This window comes from Triturus cristatus, chromosome 3_2, assembly GCF_964204655.1.
Source record: "Triturus cristatus chromosome 3_2, aTriCri1.1, whole genome shotgun sequence".
Taxonomy (NCBI): domain Eukaryota; kingdom Metazoa; phylum Chordata; class Amphibia; order Caudata; family Salamandridae; genus Triturus; species Triturus cristatus.
Window position 1 is genome coordinate 590,880,936 of NC_140584.1, and position 18,538 is coordinate 590,899,473.

The 18,538-nt window shown below is 44.7% G+C and overlaps 1 protein-coding gene across 6 annotated transcripts in view; it reads right to left on the reverse strand.

Annotated features, from left to right (window-relative positions):
- The window catches only part of DCDC2B (doublecortin domain containing 2B), a 97,061-nt gene that overhangs the window by 77,129 nt on the left and 1,394 nt on the right, over positions 1–18,538 (reverse strand). For all 6 annotated transcript variants that reach the window (XM_085648429.1, XM_085648430.1, XM_085648425.1 and 3 more), the window contains exon 2: positions 14,285–14,342. In XM_085648429.1, coding sequence (XP_085504555.1) covers positions 14,285–14,342 — 58 coding nt within the window. The remainder of the gene's footprint in view (positions 1–14,284; positions 14,343–18,538) is intronic.

Here is an 18,538-nt window from a genome sequence, read left to right on the forward strand (position 1 = left end):
CACACATGTCTAACACTGACGAAGCCAGGCGGCGAAACGCGTTTGTTAGAGGGGTAGGGGTCTGCAATAATCCATTGAGGAATCGGAGACTCTGTGTGCTTTCCTTATCCAATACGAAAATGATGTTGGAGTTTTTGGTATATATATATATATATATATATATATATATATATATATATATATAATCTACTGGCGGTCGCCAGTAGATAGTTATAGTTGCAACCTAGTTTCCATAGGAAATCTCAAAATTCTATTTTGAATAACTTTGGCGCCGGTTGGCGAATCCTCGGGAAATTTTCAAAACTAATGGGGCTCCGTTCAGCTCCTACTCTGAAAGTCTCGGGGTGATTCGTCAAGCAGGGGCCGAGAAAAAAGGGGGGTCCCAAAACGCGTTTTTCCCATGCATTTTTCCATAGGACCTTTAGACACAGCTACAGCCCGAACGGCTGAACAGAATTACTTGAAATTTGGCAGAGAGGTAGCCATAAGGTCAAGGAAGTGCCTTTTGCAGGTCTGGTGTAAATCTGTTCAGTATTTCCTGAGAAAATAGCATTTAAAAGCATATATATATCTGGGCGGAGTCTAACTACACATCTCATCCTGAGATCTGATTGGCTGTCAGCACTTCATCCAAGAAGTGTTGGCAGCCATCTAGGGACCAATATACATGATAGCACCTCATTAAAAAGCATTGCAGTTAATAGAAGGTTTTAAGACTTTAGTTACATTATAAATCATGTGTTGATGGTACCATACTCATTTTAGGAATTGTGGTATGTTCTAAGGTGATTTCACCATTTGAAAAGCCTTCCGCTGGGATATCATGATTGAGAGAAAAATATTTTCTCATGCTTTTACCTCAGAGGTTTGGAAGGTGATCTATAAGCTAAACTGAGAGCTTATTTTCTGTAAATTCACATTATCTTTCTCAGTCATGTGAGAATGAAGTCTGACATTCTCAGTAAAACATGTACATCCAACAAGGGCAGAGACTGTCAGTTGATTCCTTTGTGTTCTACTGCAGCTTCCCAGAGTGTTCTAAAGAACAACTAGAGCGCTAACAGTCCTACTTATGACAAACGTATAGCACACCTGAAGCCTTCTTGGTTGGCATAAAGTGGTAACTCTTAAAACATTTAATTTAAAAAGGAACAAAATGAGGGGGTTCATTTTGCCATAGAAAGTATGATTAGTGCTGCAGAAAGACAAATTAGGGCACATTTTGAGTGACTTCTCAAATCCTCTTCTATTTCATTAAAAAATTCTGACATGCAGACTGAAACATGCACTTTCAATACCAGCAGCAGACTTCCCTGGTGAGCAGTAGCTTTACTACAGTGATCTAATGAGCAACTAGAGTGCTAACATTCTGAATTTATGGCAAATGTGTGACACATCTGAATGCCTTCTTGATGGAATCAAAGTAAAAAACTGAAAGTATTTCCTACTGAGGAGACTGCAGTAAATGAGGAAATTAGGAAACTTCACAACAAATAAGTCTCCCAAGATGGCCACCAGAGACAAAAGAGCCCAAATGTAGCCCAAATATCACCCAGATGTAGCCCAAGTATAGCCCAACGACAGAATGTCCCAGAATGTTCTTAAACACAACTAGAGCGCTTACTGTCTTCATTATGACAAAAGTATGGCACACCTGAAGCCATCTTGATTGGAATAAACTGGTAACACTTAAAACATTTAATTTAAAATGGAACACAATGAGGGGGTTCATTTTGCCATAGAAATTATGATTAATGCTGAAGAAAGAAAATGAGGGCACATTTTGAGTGACTTCTCAAATCCTCTTCTATTTCATTAAAAAATTCTGACATGCAGACTGAAACATACACTTTTAATACCAGGAGCAGACTTCCATGGTGAACAGTAGTTTTACTACAGTGATCTAATGAGCAACTAGAGTGCTAACATTCAGAATTTATGGCAAATGTGTGACATATCTGAATACCTTCATGATGAAATCAAAGTAAAAAACTGAAAGCATTTCCTACTGAGGAGACTGCAGTACATGAGGAAATTAGGAAACTTCATAACAAATAAATCTCCCAAGATGGCCACCGGAGACAAAAGAGCCCAAAATCACCCAGATGTAGCCCAAATATAGCCCAATTTCAGAAGTGTGCAAAACACTTATTATTTTGTGTTTTTGCAGTGTTATATAGTGCAGACTTGTCAGGTATTGGAGTGCTTTACATGAGCATTGGTTACATCACACAAGAACAAATTCATTTTGGTTGTAGACATGGGGAGACTAAGTGATTTGACCAGAATCACAGAATGTCGAGCTGAAGCAGAAACTTCAACCTGGTTCCCCAGTTGCAAAGTCTGCAGTTCTGGAAGTAACACCACATCCTCTCCCCTAAGTGCAACATTTAATCAAGTGGTCAACTGGATAAAAAAACATAAAGATAACAAATAATTTAAAAGTGCTTTGTCGCTATTTGAAAACTCAGAAAATATGTCCTTATTTTAGTCTTTTAGAGCACTAACCATAATTTTGATGCCAATAAGACCCTCTCATATATGTAATTTCTAAAGGAAATGCTCTAGGTATTACAGTTTTGATTACATCAAGATGATGTCAGGCGTTCCACACTTTTGTAATAAACATAGAATGTTAGCAATCTAGTTGTTCATTAGGATACTGTTGAGAGGCGGAGGCCAGGGGCACGGACTCTGAAAATTGAAGGCAGGTAGGAGGGTGCAAAGGCAACAATTTAAACACACTGAGCAGGCAGGAAGGGCCGTGGAAGCACAACAGACTATGGAGGGCAGTGGAAAGGGGGGCAGGGGCAACAAACCAACAATACAGGACTTGCAAGAGAGGCTGTGGCAATGTAATAGACCATTGTGGGCAGAAGGAAGAGGCAATGGTAGTACAACCATACATGCCAACAGACCCGATTCAGCCAGGAAACGTCCAATGTTTTTAAGCTCAAATGGGCTTTATTTGATCTGTCTCCTGTCTACAATCTCCTCTTTTTCAATGTAACTCAAAGGGGAAAATCAATACCCCAGTTTTATTTCAAAATCTCCCTCTTACCAAGTTCAAAATGTTCGCAAGTATGGTACATTGGATCATGGAAGGAAATGGGGTAGGGACATGGACTTGGATAACAGAGGACAGGAGGGACATGGAGAGGTGCACCAAACTGACCCTGCAGGGCAGGCATCAGTGTTTGCAGCAGCACAATACACCACACAGAGCATGCAGGACGGGAGTGCAGCACAACAATCCATAGAAAGCAAAAGGGAGGGGACAGGACCATGCACATGGACAACAGAGAACAGAGGGGCAAGAGGCAATGGTAGCTAGCTGACCATAATGGACAGACAGGAGAGAAAGCTGCAGCATAACAGACCATAAAGGGCAGGAGGGACGGATCAGGGGCTTTACAATGAAACAGACAAGCCAGGAGGGAGGGAGTAGGGGTCTGCACATGTAAACAGAGGGCTGGGGGCAAGGGGGCAGTGCAGGAGCAGCTAGATAGCCATGGAGGTCAGGCAGGATGGGCACTAGAAGCAAGACACACCATGAAGAGCAACAGTGAGACTGTGATGGCATACATACAGACCATGGAGGGAAGGTGGGAGGGGGTCCGGGGCAGCTAACTGACCACACAGGGAAGGTGGGATGGGCCATGGAAGCACAGAAGACCATGCATGGCAAATGGGAGGGTTAGTGGCAGCACAATGGCTATGATGGGCAAGAAGGAGGGTGCAGGAGCATGCACAAAGGACGATGGAGGATAGAAGGGAGGGTCAGGACCTGTGCACAGACAAAGTTCAGGGGAAGGGGCCTCACAACAGACCACACGGGGCAGGCAGGAGGAGCAGTTGCAGCACAACAGACCAGGGAGGGCAGAAGGGTGTGGCAGTACAATGGACCATGTAGGACAGGAGGAAGAGGATAGGGGCATGGCATGTGGACAGGCAGGGTGGAGGTGGCAGGGACAGGTTACAGTCATCTGACAATGCTAGGCAGGTGGGAGGGGAGTGGCAGCTCAACAGAACACTCAGAGTAGATAGGAGTGGCAGGTCCATGGGACATGGTGGGCAAAAAGGATGGAGCAGGGGCATGCACAAAGACATCGGAGGGCAGGGAGAAGGAGAATAGGGGCAGCAAGCTAAGCACCGAGTTTAAGCAGGAGGTCAATGATGGGGCATAGAATTGGGCAATGGAGGGCAGGAGGAGTGGACTGGTACATCATACTAAATTGAGGGCAGTGGCAGCACATTAGACCATGCATGGCAGGAGGGAGGAGGCTAGTCCATGGATTCACACAACAGAGGATAGGGAGGAGGGGGATGGGGCAGCAAGCTAACTGTTCAGAGAAGGCGGGTATTAGGAACTTTATTGTTTTTAAAACATTGTGTCTCTGCGAACTACTTAAAATATGAACAAGTATGCAGCACAATCTCACTTTTATTCAGGAAGAAGAGGACGTTTGTGGCTGTGACTCCGGGTTCACTTGGCAGAAACACCCCCTGACCCTCCACCCCCTATCGCAAAATGTAATGCCCGTGAAAAGGGTAGGTGAACACAGTGTTATATCGAACATAGTCCTGAGAGCAGGATTGAAAATGAAAACTAGATATAGTGTATGATATAAACTATGCACCAAAAAGTGTGATATAAGATGAACCGGGCGTGAAATATAATATGCAATACATTGTGCGCAATGACAGATTCATTGGAGAGCGCGAGATAGCACAGGCACTAGCGCGTGCTATGCGATTTGCGCCTTGGAGTGTAATATGCACAGGGCAGTGTTGTGTAACCTAACTAGTCTCTAAAGTTGTAATATAAAATATGTGCTGGGGAGTGTAACGTTGCATATGCACTGTGACAAAGATATGGATCCCAGATTGTAATATGTATGGCATAGCACTGTGCGTTATAACATAGGCATCGAGGAAGGCACATTAGATGGGGCAATATAACCCGTGCGAAAACAAGTGTGGCATGACATATTCATGTGTTACAGTGCACATGGGCTAGAGAGTGTCATAGCATATGCACTAGCTAGTGGAATACAACACAGAGGTGTGTGGCACTCGGCAGGCAATGGTGGGTGTAACACAGCATTGGGCTCTGTCAGGAGGGCGCTGTGACTCTCAAGTGATGTTCGTCCCCTTTCCAGAGAGTAAAATAAAAAGTATTACACATCCGGCAGTGGATGTGTGTTTTATTAACCGTGAGGGGGGTTTCTTGCATAGTTTTGGTCGAATTTTTGTCGAATCCCCTTTGAATGGCTTGGTGTGCATGTGTATTAAATGTGCCCGTCAATAGCTACCCATGTTTGTATAAATAAAAGACAAGGGTGTCTACCGGGATTAGGCACGGTAGGGCATCAGGCATGTCAGAGCTTCACTAGTGGTGTAAATACATTCCACGTGGATTCATTGCATGCATAGTCGCCTTTTAATGAATATCACGCAAATCGCCATGGTGATAGGTACGTACGGTTTGTCCAGCATGTCCTAGGTGTGTCTATAAATATATATTTTTTAAAAATAATAAAAAACAGTGGCCGGCCCTGGGGATTGGGGTCAAAAAAATATAATTAGGAGACAGGCCCTGGGGGATGGGGTCATCAGGGCCAATAAATTAGAATAAGAAGGGGAACCACACAGCCCCCCTTCTTAAAAAATTAAAATAAATAAAAGACTGGCATCGTGCCGGACGCCATGCCCCCTCCGTGCAGCACTCTGCAAACGCGCCCCAAACAGGCATCTCCAGTATGCGCCAGGGAGCTGCGCTGCAGACAGGTGTTATGAGGCCAAGCCCCTTTTTACACCTCTCTGCAACGCAGCTCTGTGGCGCTTACTGGAGGTACCTAGTGGTCTAGTTTGACCCTAGGGACCCTTAGGATTCAAGGGGACTTAATCTCTCAACTTAGAACAGCCACAGGGCGAGTTTACACAGTGGTGAAGGGAGGGGACGGGGCCTGAGGTGACGTGTGCAAACACGCACTGTGGCACGTTTTAAATTGGGATATAATTTCCCTTCAATACTGAGGGCCCCTGGGGGCTAACTAGCCGACCAAGTGCTTCCAGTAAGCGCCACTGAGCTGCATTGCAGAGAGGTGGTCCAGGCCGTGCCACTTTTTACACCTCTCTGCAACGCAGCTCTGTGGCACTTACTGGAGGTACCTAGTGGGCTAGTTGGACCCTAGGGACCCTCAGGATTCAAATGAACTTAATCTCCCAACTAAAAACGGACACAGGGCGTGTTTACACAGTGGTGAAGGGAGGGGACGGGGCCTGAGTTAACGTGTGCAAAAACGCCCTGTGGCCTGTTTTAAGAAGTAGTTTTAATCCCCATGCCCTATTTGAGATGTCATCAGTGATGTCATGAGTGATGTCACTGACCATGTCATGAGTGATGTAATATGTGACGTCATCAGCAGTACATTGCGGGCGCGCGAGTTATAGTTAGCTGAACTAACTATAACGGGGGAATTTCTATGGTTTTGTACGAGTGAAAAGTCCAGCTAACTATAACACCCCTGAAACCTATGGTTTTTTCAGTGAATATATATATATATATATATATATATATATATATATACATAGATATACATACACCAATTGATTTGAGGGCAGCGTGCAACACAGCCGGTGCAGCCGTGCGAGGACGAATCAATCCTTGTAACAATTTCTCAGCAAAACAATACGGCGCACTCCATGAATTATTTTAAAACTAATTTATTAGCTTGCCACCATCACCAACGCGTTTCGACCTCTGCGGTCTCGTTCACGGTTAGTATTGTCTATCTTTACTTTCCATATATACATGAAAGCCCACATAACCCTCAATGAGGCATTGTGGAACATGTACTTTCATATCTGTGAATCCCCATCGTTTCCTTACAAACAAACATTATTGCATCAGAATTTACAATAACAGAGTGATACCTCAACATAATAACAGTGAGTTAATTGATGGGAAGATTAATGTCTACATACTATCATGAATTAATTATTGTAATCGTTTTAAGATCAAGTATATGTCCAGCACATGATATTGTTTAACCATATTACTTCTTGCCCCTTCGGTTATACGAGGGGTTCTTAGTTTACTCTGGCATACTCATCTGGGACTAGTGTCCCCTTATCCTAACTTCCGCATGTTTTTCCTCAAGTTCCATGTTATCGATGGCATTGTGCCCACTAGATCATATACCTCATTGGGCGACCCAACTGTATTTGTATAGAAGTACAGTAACATAATTTGCTACTACTGTTCTTCTTGGCTAAGTGCCTTACTGTTCATCAATCATTGTCCTATATAGATATATTTCATGCATTATGTATAGGTTGTACATTTAATCTTCCGCTGATGGATATATTCTAGCTATTCTCCGGCAACATCTATAAGTGTATGTGTAATTCTTCATCCCCGTTCAAACCATGGGGTTGTTTCGTCCTGAACCTAATGATCAATCTGGACTCAAGGCGTCTAAATTTAAGTGTTCTGGCTCCGCCCCTCTCACTGGCGGGTACTGTAGCCATTCCCCAGTATTTCATTGTTTTCCAATTATAACCTTGATGTAATCTCATGAGTTTCGTCATTGCATAGTTCATGTCATTATTTTGTAATGCTCTAATATGTTCTAAGATCCGTTTTTTATTGGTCAGAGTAAACTAAGAACCCCTCTCATATAACCGAAAGGGCAAGAAGTAATATGGTTAAACAATATCATGTTTACTCACTAAAGACAAAGAAGCGTACTTCTGCACGGTGGCTGCAGAGTATCCGTGCTACACCTGAGAGTCCTCCCAGTATCTAGAGGCAGGAGCCTCATTTTATTCAACTGTTCATTCCCTTCAAGATTTCCTCAAGCTTCATTTTATCTTGATCACAGGTCTTCAATGAGTAGCTCAGAACTACTGATAACTCGCCAGTGCCCTGGGACACAAGTATGTCATTCATAGGGTCTGGGCACATTAAAGAAGGCAACCTGGCTCATCTTCAGACCCTTGGTGTGGCAGCAAGCAAGATCAATAGCAGGGCCCCACACTAATGCTCACACACAATGTGCAGAGCCTGCATCATGACCACCAGTCTCCACTCTCAATTTAGCCAAGCCGCGTGGATAGTGCCCATTCTGCAGGGCTGCTGTACCAGTCACAAGAGATTTGAACACTGGACAGTAAAGGAAAGTGCCAGAGCAGTCTCGCTTGAGTGTGAAGCTACAGAAGCCAAAATGGAAGTGTGTGAGCCGCTGTGTGAACAGCTCAAGAACCGAGGAGAGCAAGGGCTGGTTTTAGAACAAAAGACAAGTAACATCCTCACCTGTTTAAGGTGGAAGGGTGTGATGTGTTAATGCATTCATGTGTTTGTGTGTATATGTTTAAATGTACATGTGTGTGAGTGTGAGAGTTTATGCGTGTCTGTATATTTATGTATATGTTGTGTTTGTGTGTCTGGAGTTATGTACCTACACGATAGACAGTGTCCCTCCATGGAAGCCGGCCACAAGACAAGGACTATTGGAATTACCTGCTGCATCCCACTTTAAGGGATTCATCCCTGGCACATCTGTGTTTGTTCCTGGCATAACGCTTACCCAGGCACAGTAATGACCCAGTGGCGTAACAGAAGTCCCTGCAGCCCCAGAGCTCCAGGGGCCCCCACCGGCACGGTGTATGAGTGTCGGATCCCTGGCCTGGAAGCTCCTGGCTAGGTCCAGAGTGTGGGGACCCCTCCATGTACTTTTGCATGGGGGACCCCCTCAAGTTTCATTACACCACTATAATGACCATTCGTAACAAATTATTTTGTCCAGGCACAATTGTAGCCCCCTGTATTACAGTTGGTATTATAGATATACTAAGGTATTTTTAGCATACTTAGGTTTACTTGTTGCCATTTTCGGCATCCCTTACAAATGACGGTAATACCTTGGCATGGAGGAATGCTTGTATACGAGTACATGATATTTTGGGGGCAAAAAACGTGTTTTTCCAGAAAAAAAACAGTTTCTCTTAAATGTGTTTGCCCAAAATGGAAAGTGTGTATTTGGTAGAAAAAACGTGTCTTTTCAGTAAGTGATTGATATACTTATGTTTGAAGGCAAAATAACTGCATTTCCCACACACATTTAAAGCTCATATTTGAAAGATAATTTTTGCCGAGTTGGGAAGAAGTATTTCTGTTGGACTCTGAAAATATTTCCAATTAAAGAGGCTTTTTCCTATATTACTGTGCGTAAAATCACCGAATACTTTGAAGTATTCACTAATGTGGACTCATCGGGTGTGTCCATATTTGTAACAGTCCTAGCCTTCTTTAACAGCGGGGGATGGTTACTCGGGCCTAGCTCTCATTGGAGAAGAGGCTGGTGGTCCCTTACCTGCATTGTTTTTGTTTTGTTGTGTCTTTCAGACGTTGAGAAAGGATAAATACACACATTGTAGAGAAAATGAGCTAAACATGATATCAAGACTGCGTAAAGTCAACAATCTTACAATCTTGCACCCATGTTATTTGTGTGCTGCTTACATTTGAATGCTGCTTGGTGCGGTGTGGAGTGGGTTATTTATTTACGTGTTTTTGTGCGGATCTCCCTGAGTGTTGCCATTCACTAATTCCCCCTCACACTGGGCGTATTGTTTGTCCTGGGCTGGTTTAGGTCTTTTGTTCAGTTTTGACAGCGAATTGTAATGTGGCTGGCGGAGACACTGCGGCTTAGAAACTGGATAGCGGATACATATCACAGGGTATGTGAGGTGAGCAGGAAGTGGTCATTGGATATGGGAGTATGCTTGGTCTGAAGCAGACCCACGATGGTAATCCTATGAGCGGAACGTCATGACCTGTACTTTGCTACTCCACCTTTGAGTCATCTTGATCACTTCTCCTTTCTGCAACAGATGCTCTTTGAGCTGGACAGTAGCAGACCCTAGTTGCTTAGAGACGCCTTACTTCATGGAACAAAAGTGGAAGGGTCCTTTGGCAGACTCCTCGAGTCGCGCGTAGATTCACCGTCACAAAGACTTTTAAGGAGTCTCTCAAGGGAACGTTATCAATTTGTTTTGTAAAATATCTTTTGTTTTAAAAGGCCGAATGTTTGTATTTGAAGGAAACATTTTAAAGTATGTTATTTTTCTAGGAGGGTGTAGAAGGAGACGTGCCACTTTAAGCCATGAGCAAAGACAATTACTGGCTGCAATTGAAAACAGGCTCCATTTTATTAAATTAGGGCTTATGTTTATCTTTCTTGTATGACAGCATTTTAACATTACCCGATTTCAGTATTTTCAATGTTACAGAAATATCTTCGAGAGAGAAGCTTTTTTTTCCTTCTGTATAAATCCTTAGGCGAATAATATATGGAAAAAGAACAATAGGTAGTAATATTATTTGAAGGCAAGCAAAGCAATGACAGGACATTTGACACAGGTTATCAAACAACAATAAAACATGTATGGAAATTAAATACCACTAAGATCATGCTGTGTTTCTAAATTAAATTGTAGACAATGTATGGGGCAACCCGGTGTCCCTAGGAACCTGGGTAAATATACACTAGAGTAAACAATGGTTCCCTCAGGGGAAGCTAATGGCCTGTGCTTTCTAGGCAGCATAGGCTGCCGGCATCCCCTGAGGGAACCATTGTTTAGTTTAGAGTAGTCCATTCTAACAGATTTACTTTGTTTTTTTCATTTCCTACTGCACGCTATTTTTGTGATGGTCATTGTTTTTAGGTCTCGGCTAGCGAAGGCTGCGCTTGCGCAGTCTCGCTTGCGAGATTTAATGACTTGGAGAAGAGGGGCTTGAACCCGCCCCTCTTCTCCCCTATTCTCCATTGGCTGGCCTCTTAAATGCTGGCCAGCCATTGGAGAAGAGGTTTGTCACTCCGAACAGGCCCCGTCTTTTTCGGATTCGGGGGCGTGTTTTTTCGTTGCTTTTAGCCCGGGCGTGTTTTTCTCTCCTCCAGCCAATGGCAAGAGGAGAGAAAGGAAAACACGCCCCCGAATCCGAAACCGCCGCTGCCTTTCTCCGAGGCATTTCTGCTTCGCCTCGGAGAAAGGCAGTGGTGTGCTTGTTATTTAATGCACACACAATGACGCGCATCTACCCTGACCGAGGATCGAACCTTGGACCCCTCGATTCGTACTACAACAGAACCAACCACTCGACCGAGCCAGCACCTCTCCTCACCTGCCCCTTGATGTCTCTCCCTCCGGGCGCCCGCTACCGCGTCATTCCCGTCAACAGGCGCGTGCTTAGCTCCTCAGCGCCTTCGCAGCGCTAGAGTTTGTCGCTCATTTTAAACGCGTTTAATTAATTTTATTAAGCAGTGCAGCCATTTAACGTCTCACTTTGTCACCACAGACAACTCTGGGTTAAACATTAGCATTGCTTTACATGTAGCCTGGAACTTTTTACCAAATAGAGTTGCTAGACTAGTCCTCACCTTAGCCAATCATGTTTGGGGGAAAACAAGTGTAAAATCTTATTGGACTCCCTGTTCACTCAATGAGACGCCGGGATACAACAGCTGATTTATTGTGGTAAACAATCATACGTCGAAAACCTGAAATAATCCTGTTTGTGTCGTTTAACCAACCACAATCAGCGTCCCTGGCCTGTTGGTTAGACATTTTGACCAATGAAGAGTGGCAATGGCCTGACGGGCAGCTTTCGGGGCCTATCGGGTGTTGGAAACGGGATTTCCGATAGAGTCTGAGGCGCAGCCACGGTGAGAGCACCAACTAATCTGCAGTTAATTTCGTACGCAGCGTATCTGAAATGGCAACAATGGCTGAGAGCGACTGGGACACCGTAACCGTTCTTCGGAAGAAGGGTCCGCCCGCTGCGCAGTTCAAATCTAAGCATGCAAGGGTGTAGTGAGAGGGAGGGGAGTTTAAAAGAGAGGAGACCGAGGCAGACTAGGTCACCACCGGAGGGCGCTCAGCCCCATGACAGCATGGAGAGAGATGTGTGTGTGGTCACGAGGCGGCCAGCCTCAGTGGTCCCTGCTAAAGGTACGAAGTGACCAGGATGAAGGTTACTCTTTTATTTCCACGCCTGGAACAGTAAAGCGTTCCAAGTCTGGCTACCTGCGCTCAGTCTCCCTTCTTTAAGAACTCTTCCGTGTCGAATTTTGTGTCTACGAATTGATAACACTGCACCAAGGCTCTTGTAACTCATGCCCCCCGCAGTTACCATTACAGCTGAAAACCCACATGGGGGTGATTTTTATCTTCCATATTTAAACGTTATATGTAGGCCGACATGATTTTTTTCCTCGAAAGCTGCAATGACCTGTGTTTACAGTCCACGGTGGTGTTTTCTGATAAACTGAATGCGTCTTGAATTTGAAAATCGGTGGCTACCAGACTACTCCTCGCCCGGATGTCACGTACTAGCTACTCATTGTTTTCCTTGTTTCCCACCCTACTGTAATCTAGTGTTATAGTTTAATTGGTTTTACTGATGAATACATTTTATCAAAGGACAGTTCAGGGCTAGAAATGAATCTTTATTGTCACCTGGTAGCTATTTTCTAGGTTGTATACTGCTTTTTCGTTTGCAGGTTTGATACACCAAAACAAATTAGCACTACGGTTATTGGCCTCTAGTATGACTGTTTAAGTGTAATAATTGACAGATTCATTCTTAATTGTATTGAAATTGCTTTTGTATAGCGCTTACTATCCCTGGCGAGGCGTCGAAGCACTTTTTTTCGGCGAGTAGCACGCTACTCCAGGACCCATAGAGGAATTAGTGTTGAATTAGTTTAGCTAAACATGCAAGAACATTTTACCCAAGTCCTCTTCTTGCTTTTCATCCCTGCGGACATGTTTCATTTGTGTTTCTTAAGCTATTGCCCATTTGTAAACCTCTGAGCCAGTCAACATTTCTTGGGGTTCCGCCCCCAACCATTTTATAGTTTGTAGGTGGCTCTATGTGTGGGTGGCTCTGTCTGTGTGTGGGTAACTCTGTGTGTGTGTGTAGGTGGCTCTATTTGAGTGTGGGTTGCTCTATGTGAATAGCTCTGTGTAGGTGGCTCTGTGTGGGTGGCTCTGTGAGTGTGGGTGGCTTTGTGTGTGTGGCTCTGTGTGTGGGTGCAAATGCAATAGGTCTCGCATTTGAGAGAGATTAAGCTATTGACATTGTAAATAACAATGCCGTTTCTTTAAATGTTTTAAAAACAAAAACATAAACAAAAATAATGTCATGAGCAATGCCAATAGCTCTAACTTTAACAATGCCGAGACCATTGCATTGTAAATGCTTGTCCACTAGGATGTCGCTGGAACTAACCCCGCGGCGAGGGACGGCACGCCGCAGAGCCTCTAGCAGTGGGTGTTTGACTGCATTAAAAACTTTCACAATGTGATATAGTATCTTGATCGTTTTATTTGGGTAGTCCTATAGTAGGCCCTGAAAACCAAACTGCCAGCATGCTTCTGGCAAGGGACTGACAGTCCTCTGGGTCCCAACAGACTCCAGATGAACTAGGCGATTACACAAGTTATGTAGCCACAAATCTGTTGTACATTCGTGACTGGCCAGATGTCCTCACCCAGCTGCACCAGTGCACCTCATTGCTTGTGGCTTCTGTTGGTCAATAAAGAACATCATCAGTGAAGCAACGGGCCAGTGGGATGAAGCACAGCACAATTTCAACAACCATATCTAAAAGCAAAGCTCCAAGGCAGCAGACTTAAGAGTGTGTGGCAGGCGCGCCACTCCCATTGGGCTCAAAGGGCTTCACCAACTCCCCCCCCAACCCCCCCCCACCCCCAGCTCGTGTTCTCAATGCTGTGAGCAGCAAGTGTACCCTTCTGTTTCGCGGTGAGGCTCCCTGTCCCTGCAGTTTGTGGTCATCAATGGTGGTGCCATAACCGGGCCTCCTATCTACGGGCTTGTAGTTCAGGTCTAGCATGAAACGCCAGTAAGGGAGCCCCAACCTACAGTTTTTTCTTCCCACTCCTCATATTGCTGCTTTCCATGGACAGTGTTAACTGATCTGTGTTGATGGATGTTGGACCCAGTGTCCACGTGACTCGTCATACAGACAGCCGGTCTCATTTCCAGACTTCAGAGGGGGACAACATGAAAAGGGGCGGGCAGACAAATGCAATGCATTAACTAAAGTAGTAAAATGTATATTAACATTAATAAAGGGGTTGTTAGTGTTCATCGAACAGTATAGCGCCCAAAACCCTTTCTTTGTCCACACTATTCTAGGCCACACCATCAGCATCCGTAATCGGAGTGACACCCTGGTAACTACTCACTCACCTGAGCAGCATCTTTATTCCGGGATCCACTGGAATGTTTCTCCCCTGTGTGCAAATAGCTGCAGAAACAAAGATATGGAAAGGTTAGATTGGACACACGAATGTCAACAGAACAATCCCACCTCTGCTTTGAATGACATGGCATTTAAATATCTGCTCCAGAAAACTCCTGACTAGACTGAGTGTTGTATAATAATGTCTATTCCGAATGAGTCCCCCAGGGTGGGGACACAAGCTGGAGTGCAAAGGTAAAAGTGTGTCTGTAAAGCAGTGCTTTCCAAACGGTGTGTCGCGACACGTTAGTGTGTCAGCTGCCGTCTGTAGGTGTGTCACACAACGTGGTCTAGGCAATGCAGTCAAGGCATCATGTAAGAGGGTACTGTGCATGCTAATGACGCATTACCTGTTCCTGTGAAAGAGGAGGAGTCTCCTGTGGTGGGACAGCGAGCCGTGATTGGAGTTGGCGCATCACTGCTGCTCGCTGCCACCCTCATGCAGACCCGTTGAAGCATCTGGCAGTGGCGATGAGTAGACTACCAGTGGCTCGTGTAGTGCTCTGCGCCACCCCCCACACTCCCGTTCAATCTAGGTCAGGGGGAGGCCAGCAGCCCCATCGCCAATGGCCATCCGGCGCTCACTGCTGCTGCCCTCCCGCAGATCCGTGGAACCTCCGGCGGAGAGTAAAGACTGTGAAGGTTCTCGCTGCTGCTGCCCCCGCAGACTCCTGCCCCCTGCATACCCTTCCAAGCTTATGCAAGGGGGGGCAAAGCAGTATCACCAGTGACGCAGCTTCACATGCTTGCTGCTCCTGCAGCACTCGCTGCTTCTGCTCGCCGCAGACCTATTCAAGCTTACACAGGGGGGAGGTGGCAGCAGCATCGCCAGTGACGTGGCTCCTGCATCTCATTCAAAAAGTGAATGTTGTTGGTTATATACAAATTGTTTTAATTCTTGCACATATTGTTACTCCTAAATGACAGCAGTCTTGGAAGTGTATGTATGTTATAATTTTACAAATCATATATTTTGCTAGTAAATCTCAATTACCCTGTCGCGAAATGATGCATGGCTAAAAAGTGTGTCACCAACATGAAAAGTTTGGAAAGCACTGCTGTAAAGGGTCAGCAGTCAGTACCCTGTAAGGCTGACCCCAGTGACAAATTCCAGTGTAAAGGAAACGTGTCCTGCCATACAGGCACAGAGACGTGTGTGCTGATTTATGTAAGGTCACTCCTCTTCTGTGATGGCAGAGGCAAGATAAAATGTTTGGAAAAGAATGCCCAAATGTGTCTGCAATAATGTAGACATCTTAGCATGCACAAGGCAAGGGCGTAGCTTGGTCAGTAAGACTAGGGGTGGTGGTGTGAGCTTCAGATTTTTTGACAATCACACTGGCGTATCAGGTTAATTATTATATGGGAAGCAACGCATGAGGGGGGCTTAAAGGCCAGCGAAAAGGGAAGGGAGTGCAGATTGTGTGTGGGGTGGTGTACTTTACACACAGTATTTTATAAGATAACCATATTTAAGACGTTCTAAACATAGACATGTGGGTGTGTTTTACCATACCCTACTGAAATTTCCTATACCCAACTATTTATTAAATAGTACATTTATTATGGGGGGTCTAACACCCCCAACCCACCCCTCTCCCTCCCCCCCCCCCCCCGGTAGCTACGCTTCTGGGCATGCACATTCGCTCCTCATGTTGTTATATATATATATATATATATATATATATATACACACACACACATACATACATATCACGAATCAGCATTGCCCATCATGTGAAGATGCACACCATCTATTTATTCCTTCGCTTTCTGAACAATGCGCAAACAGGAGACATTTCAAGTCCTCAAAAACAGGCCTGGGGGATGTGAGTAACCCTCTAATATGGTGAGAGTGCGCTAATGGAAAAGCATGACCTGCAACGCTAAACCACCTCTTGTACTCTTCAACATCTCCCTAACTAGTGGCAGGCAGGTTCAAGTTCCCAATGCTACGATTCATGCTCAGCTAATCCATGCTAAGCCAATCCATGCCAATGGTTCCGTACCTGAATATCTGTCGCTGGGGCGGGGCGGGGCGGGTGGAGCTTTGGGCTCGAGACTACTTAGCCGCACCAGTGCTCGAGCTTCAGCCTGCAAGCCCGGATTTTGAAGCATAGAAGGGAGTTTTCTGCACAGTGAGGTGATTCCAATCATGGGGGCAGGCCATTGCCATCGACAGGGCTACTGACTGCAGAGGAGGACTTCAGTCAGTGCCTGCGGAGGCCATTGAAACTCTTCTTCCTCGGCCTCAGTCATTAGGGCTTCGTTTCTGTTGTGTCTACACTTTCTCTCTGCCTTCAAATTTAGGAAGAGAGAAAATGTGTAGGTAATTTTCAAAATTTCACACTTTTGTAGGAAATTTCCAAAATGTCCAAAATCAGGGAACTAAGAAGCCAAGAAGTCTGAATGGAACTAAGAAATATTCATTTTTTGCTGAAAAATCTGCCTGATCGAGCTGGACTGTTCCTCCATATGAAAGAACCTTGGAGTCATTCAACAGAATATCCGACAAAGAGGATAAATTCAGCGGTGTAGAAGCACATATGCCTTTGTGTTGCACTCTACATGGTGATTCGCTCCCGTCCATAGCATGTACCGAAATCAGATGTTCCAAGATTACCAAAATCCTGCAACGTTAACTCGATAGAAGTCAAATGAATGTGCTTGGATTTCCAATTAGTCCAGGAGCCTGGCTCATTTTCACACTGCTTGAAGATTAGGCCTCAACCCTGAAAATTTGTGGCTCGCTAAGGCCACATTTTTTACTTAACCGTTGCTCATATTACTATGGAGGTCCAATGTGAGCCACGTTCTTCTTCACAAAGCTGACCATTACTCCACGTTAGAATCCGCATTGTTGAATCAACAGAACGAAAGCCCTTTTCTTGTAGCTGAAGGAAATTTGTCTTTCAACGAGCTAATTAAAGGGCTGGGATAAAATGACATAAGAACGAGCAAGGACTGTTCCCATGAGGCACAGGGTCCGACTGATTTGCATATGGCCATGTATGAACTGGAGTTGCGAAGTGAGCTAAAGAATGATGATGGAATAAACCCAGATCAATTGACTGGGGGTGAGTGCTTGCAATGTTCAACACTCCGTCCATCATCCCCTTTGGTTTTGATAAGAATGAGCAAGCTCATGGCTTTCAGAGGCCATGCACCTCTTACCTCGAGCTTGCAACATACATGCATTTCAGTCTGGCATCCTCTCTCTCTTCAGAGCCCCATGGCAGGACCAAGCTCAAACCAGTAGAAATTATTTTTTGGTGTAGAGCACAATTAGCTGGGACTGCGAGGAGGAATAATATGGTCACGTTGGCAGCAGGAGACGAGGATTCCCACAGGTGAAATATTTAAGGGCAGCCATATGTTTCATGATTATCTTAAGTCCTTCTCACATACTACCTCCCTCCCTTACTTACATAGCAGAATCATTGCCAGTCCTGGAGGAAATACCAAGGAATGTCATCAGATTACTCTATTGTAGATGCCCAAGAACGCTTGACAAAACCCCGTATTTTCTACCACAAGTTCTCATTATGTTGGACGTTTAGAAGTAGAGAACCGCGACTAAAGGCATATTAGGCCCAACGACAGAGGCTAGATAGAATACCTTAGTCAATCGTTCTAGTGAAGCATGCACACAGGAATTGATTTCCTGAAAACAAAGCCTTTTTAGTCTCTGACGGACCACTCTAGATACAAAACAAGACCTTGTCATTTAAGGCATCCTACACATAGCCAGGATGCAGCAGAGGGCTTTCTTCTATTGGTTTTAATTGCTGGATTGTTATTAATTAATAAAAGGACGCTGAAGCCTCACCCACACAAGATGGCAACATCATTTGAGCCGCTCCTTGCTGCAACAGAACCTGTTGCAGTCAGACTCACCATAAGCCATTTTGAGTGATTATGTATGTGTGTCTAGTGAATTACTGTACCACCATATGGAGGTGTTGTGACTGGCCACGTGTCTGACTGTAAAAATTGTATGTAGTTTAACTAAACCTTTCAATTCAACTATTACAAGATTTAAGAAATGCGTGGCAGGGCTTCCATTGGGTGCCTGCCTTGTTAAGTGATGGTCAAATTCTACTCTCATATAACTTTGATGTTGGTGAAAAGGTAAATGTACATTCAAAACCTATACCCATGGTAACGCAGGTATAACCTCGCCCTAGTCTGACTGTTTTTTG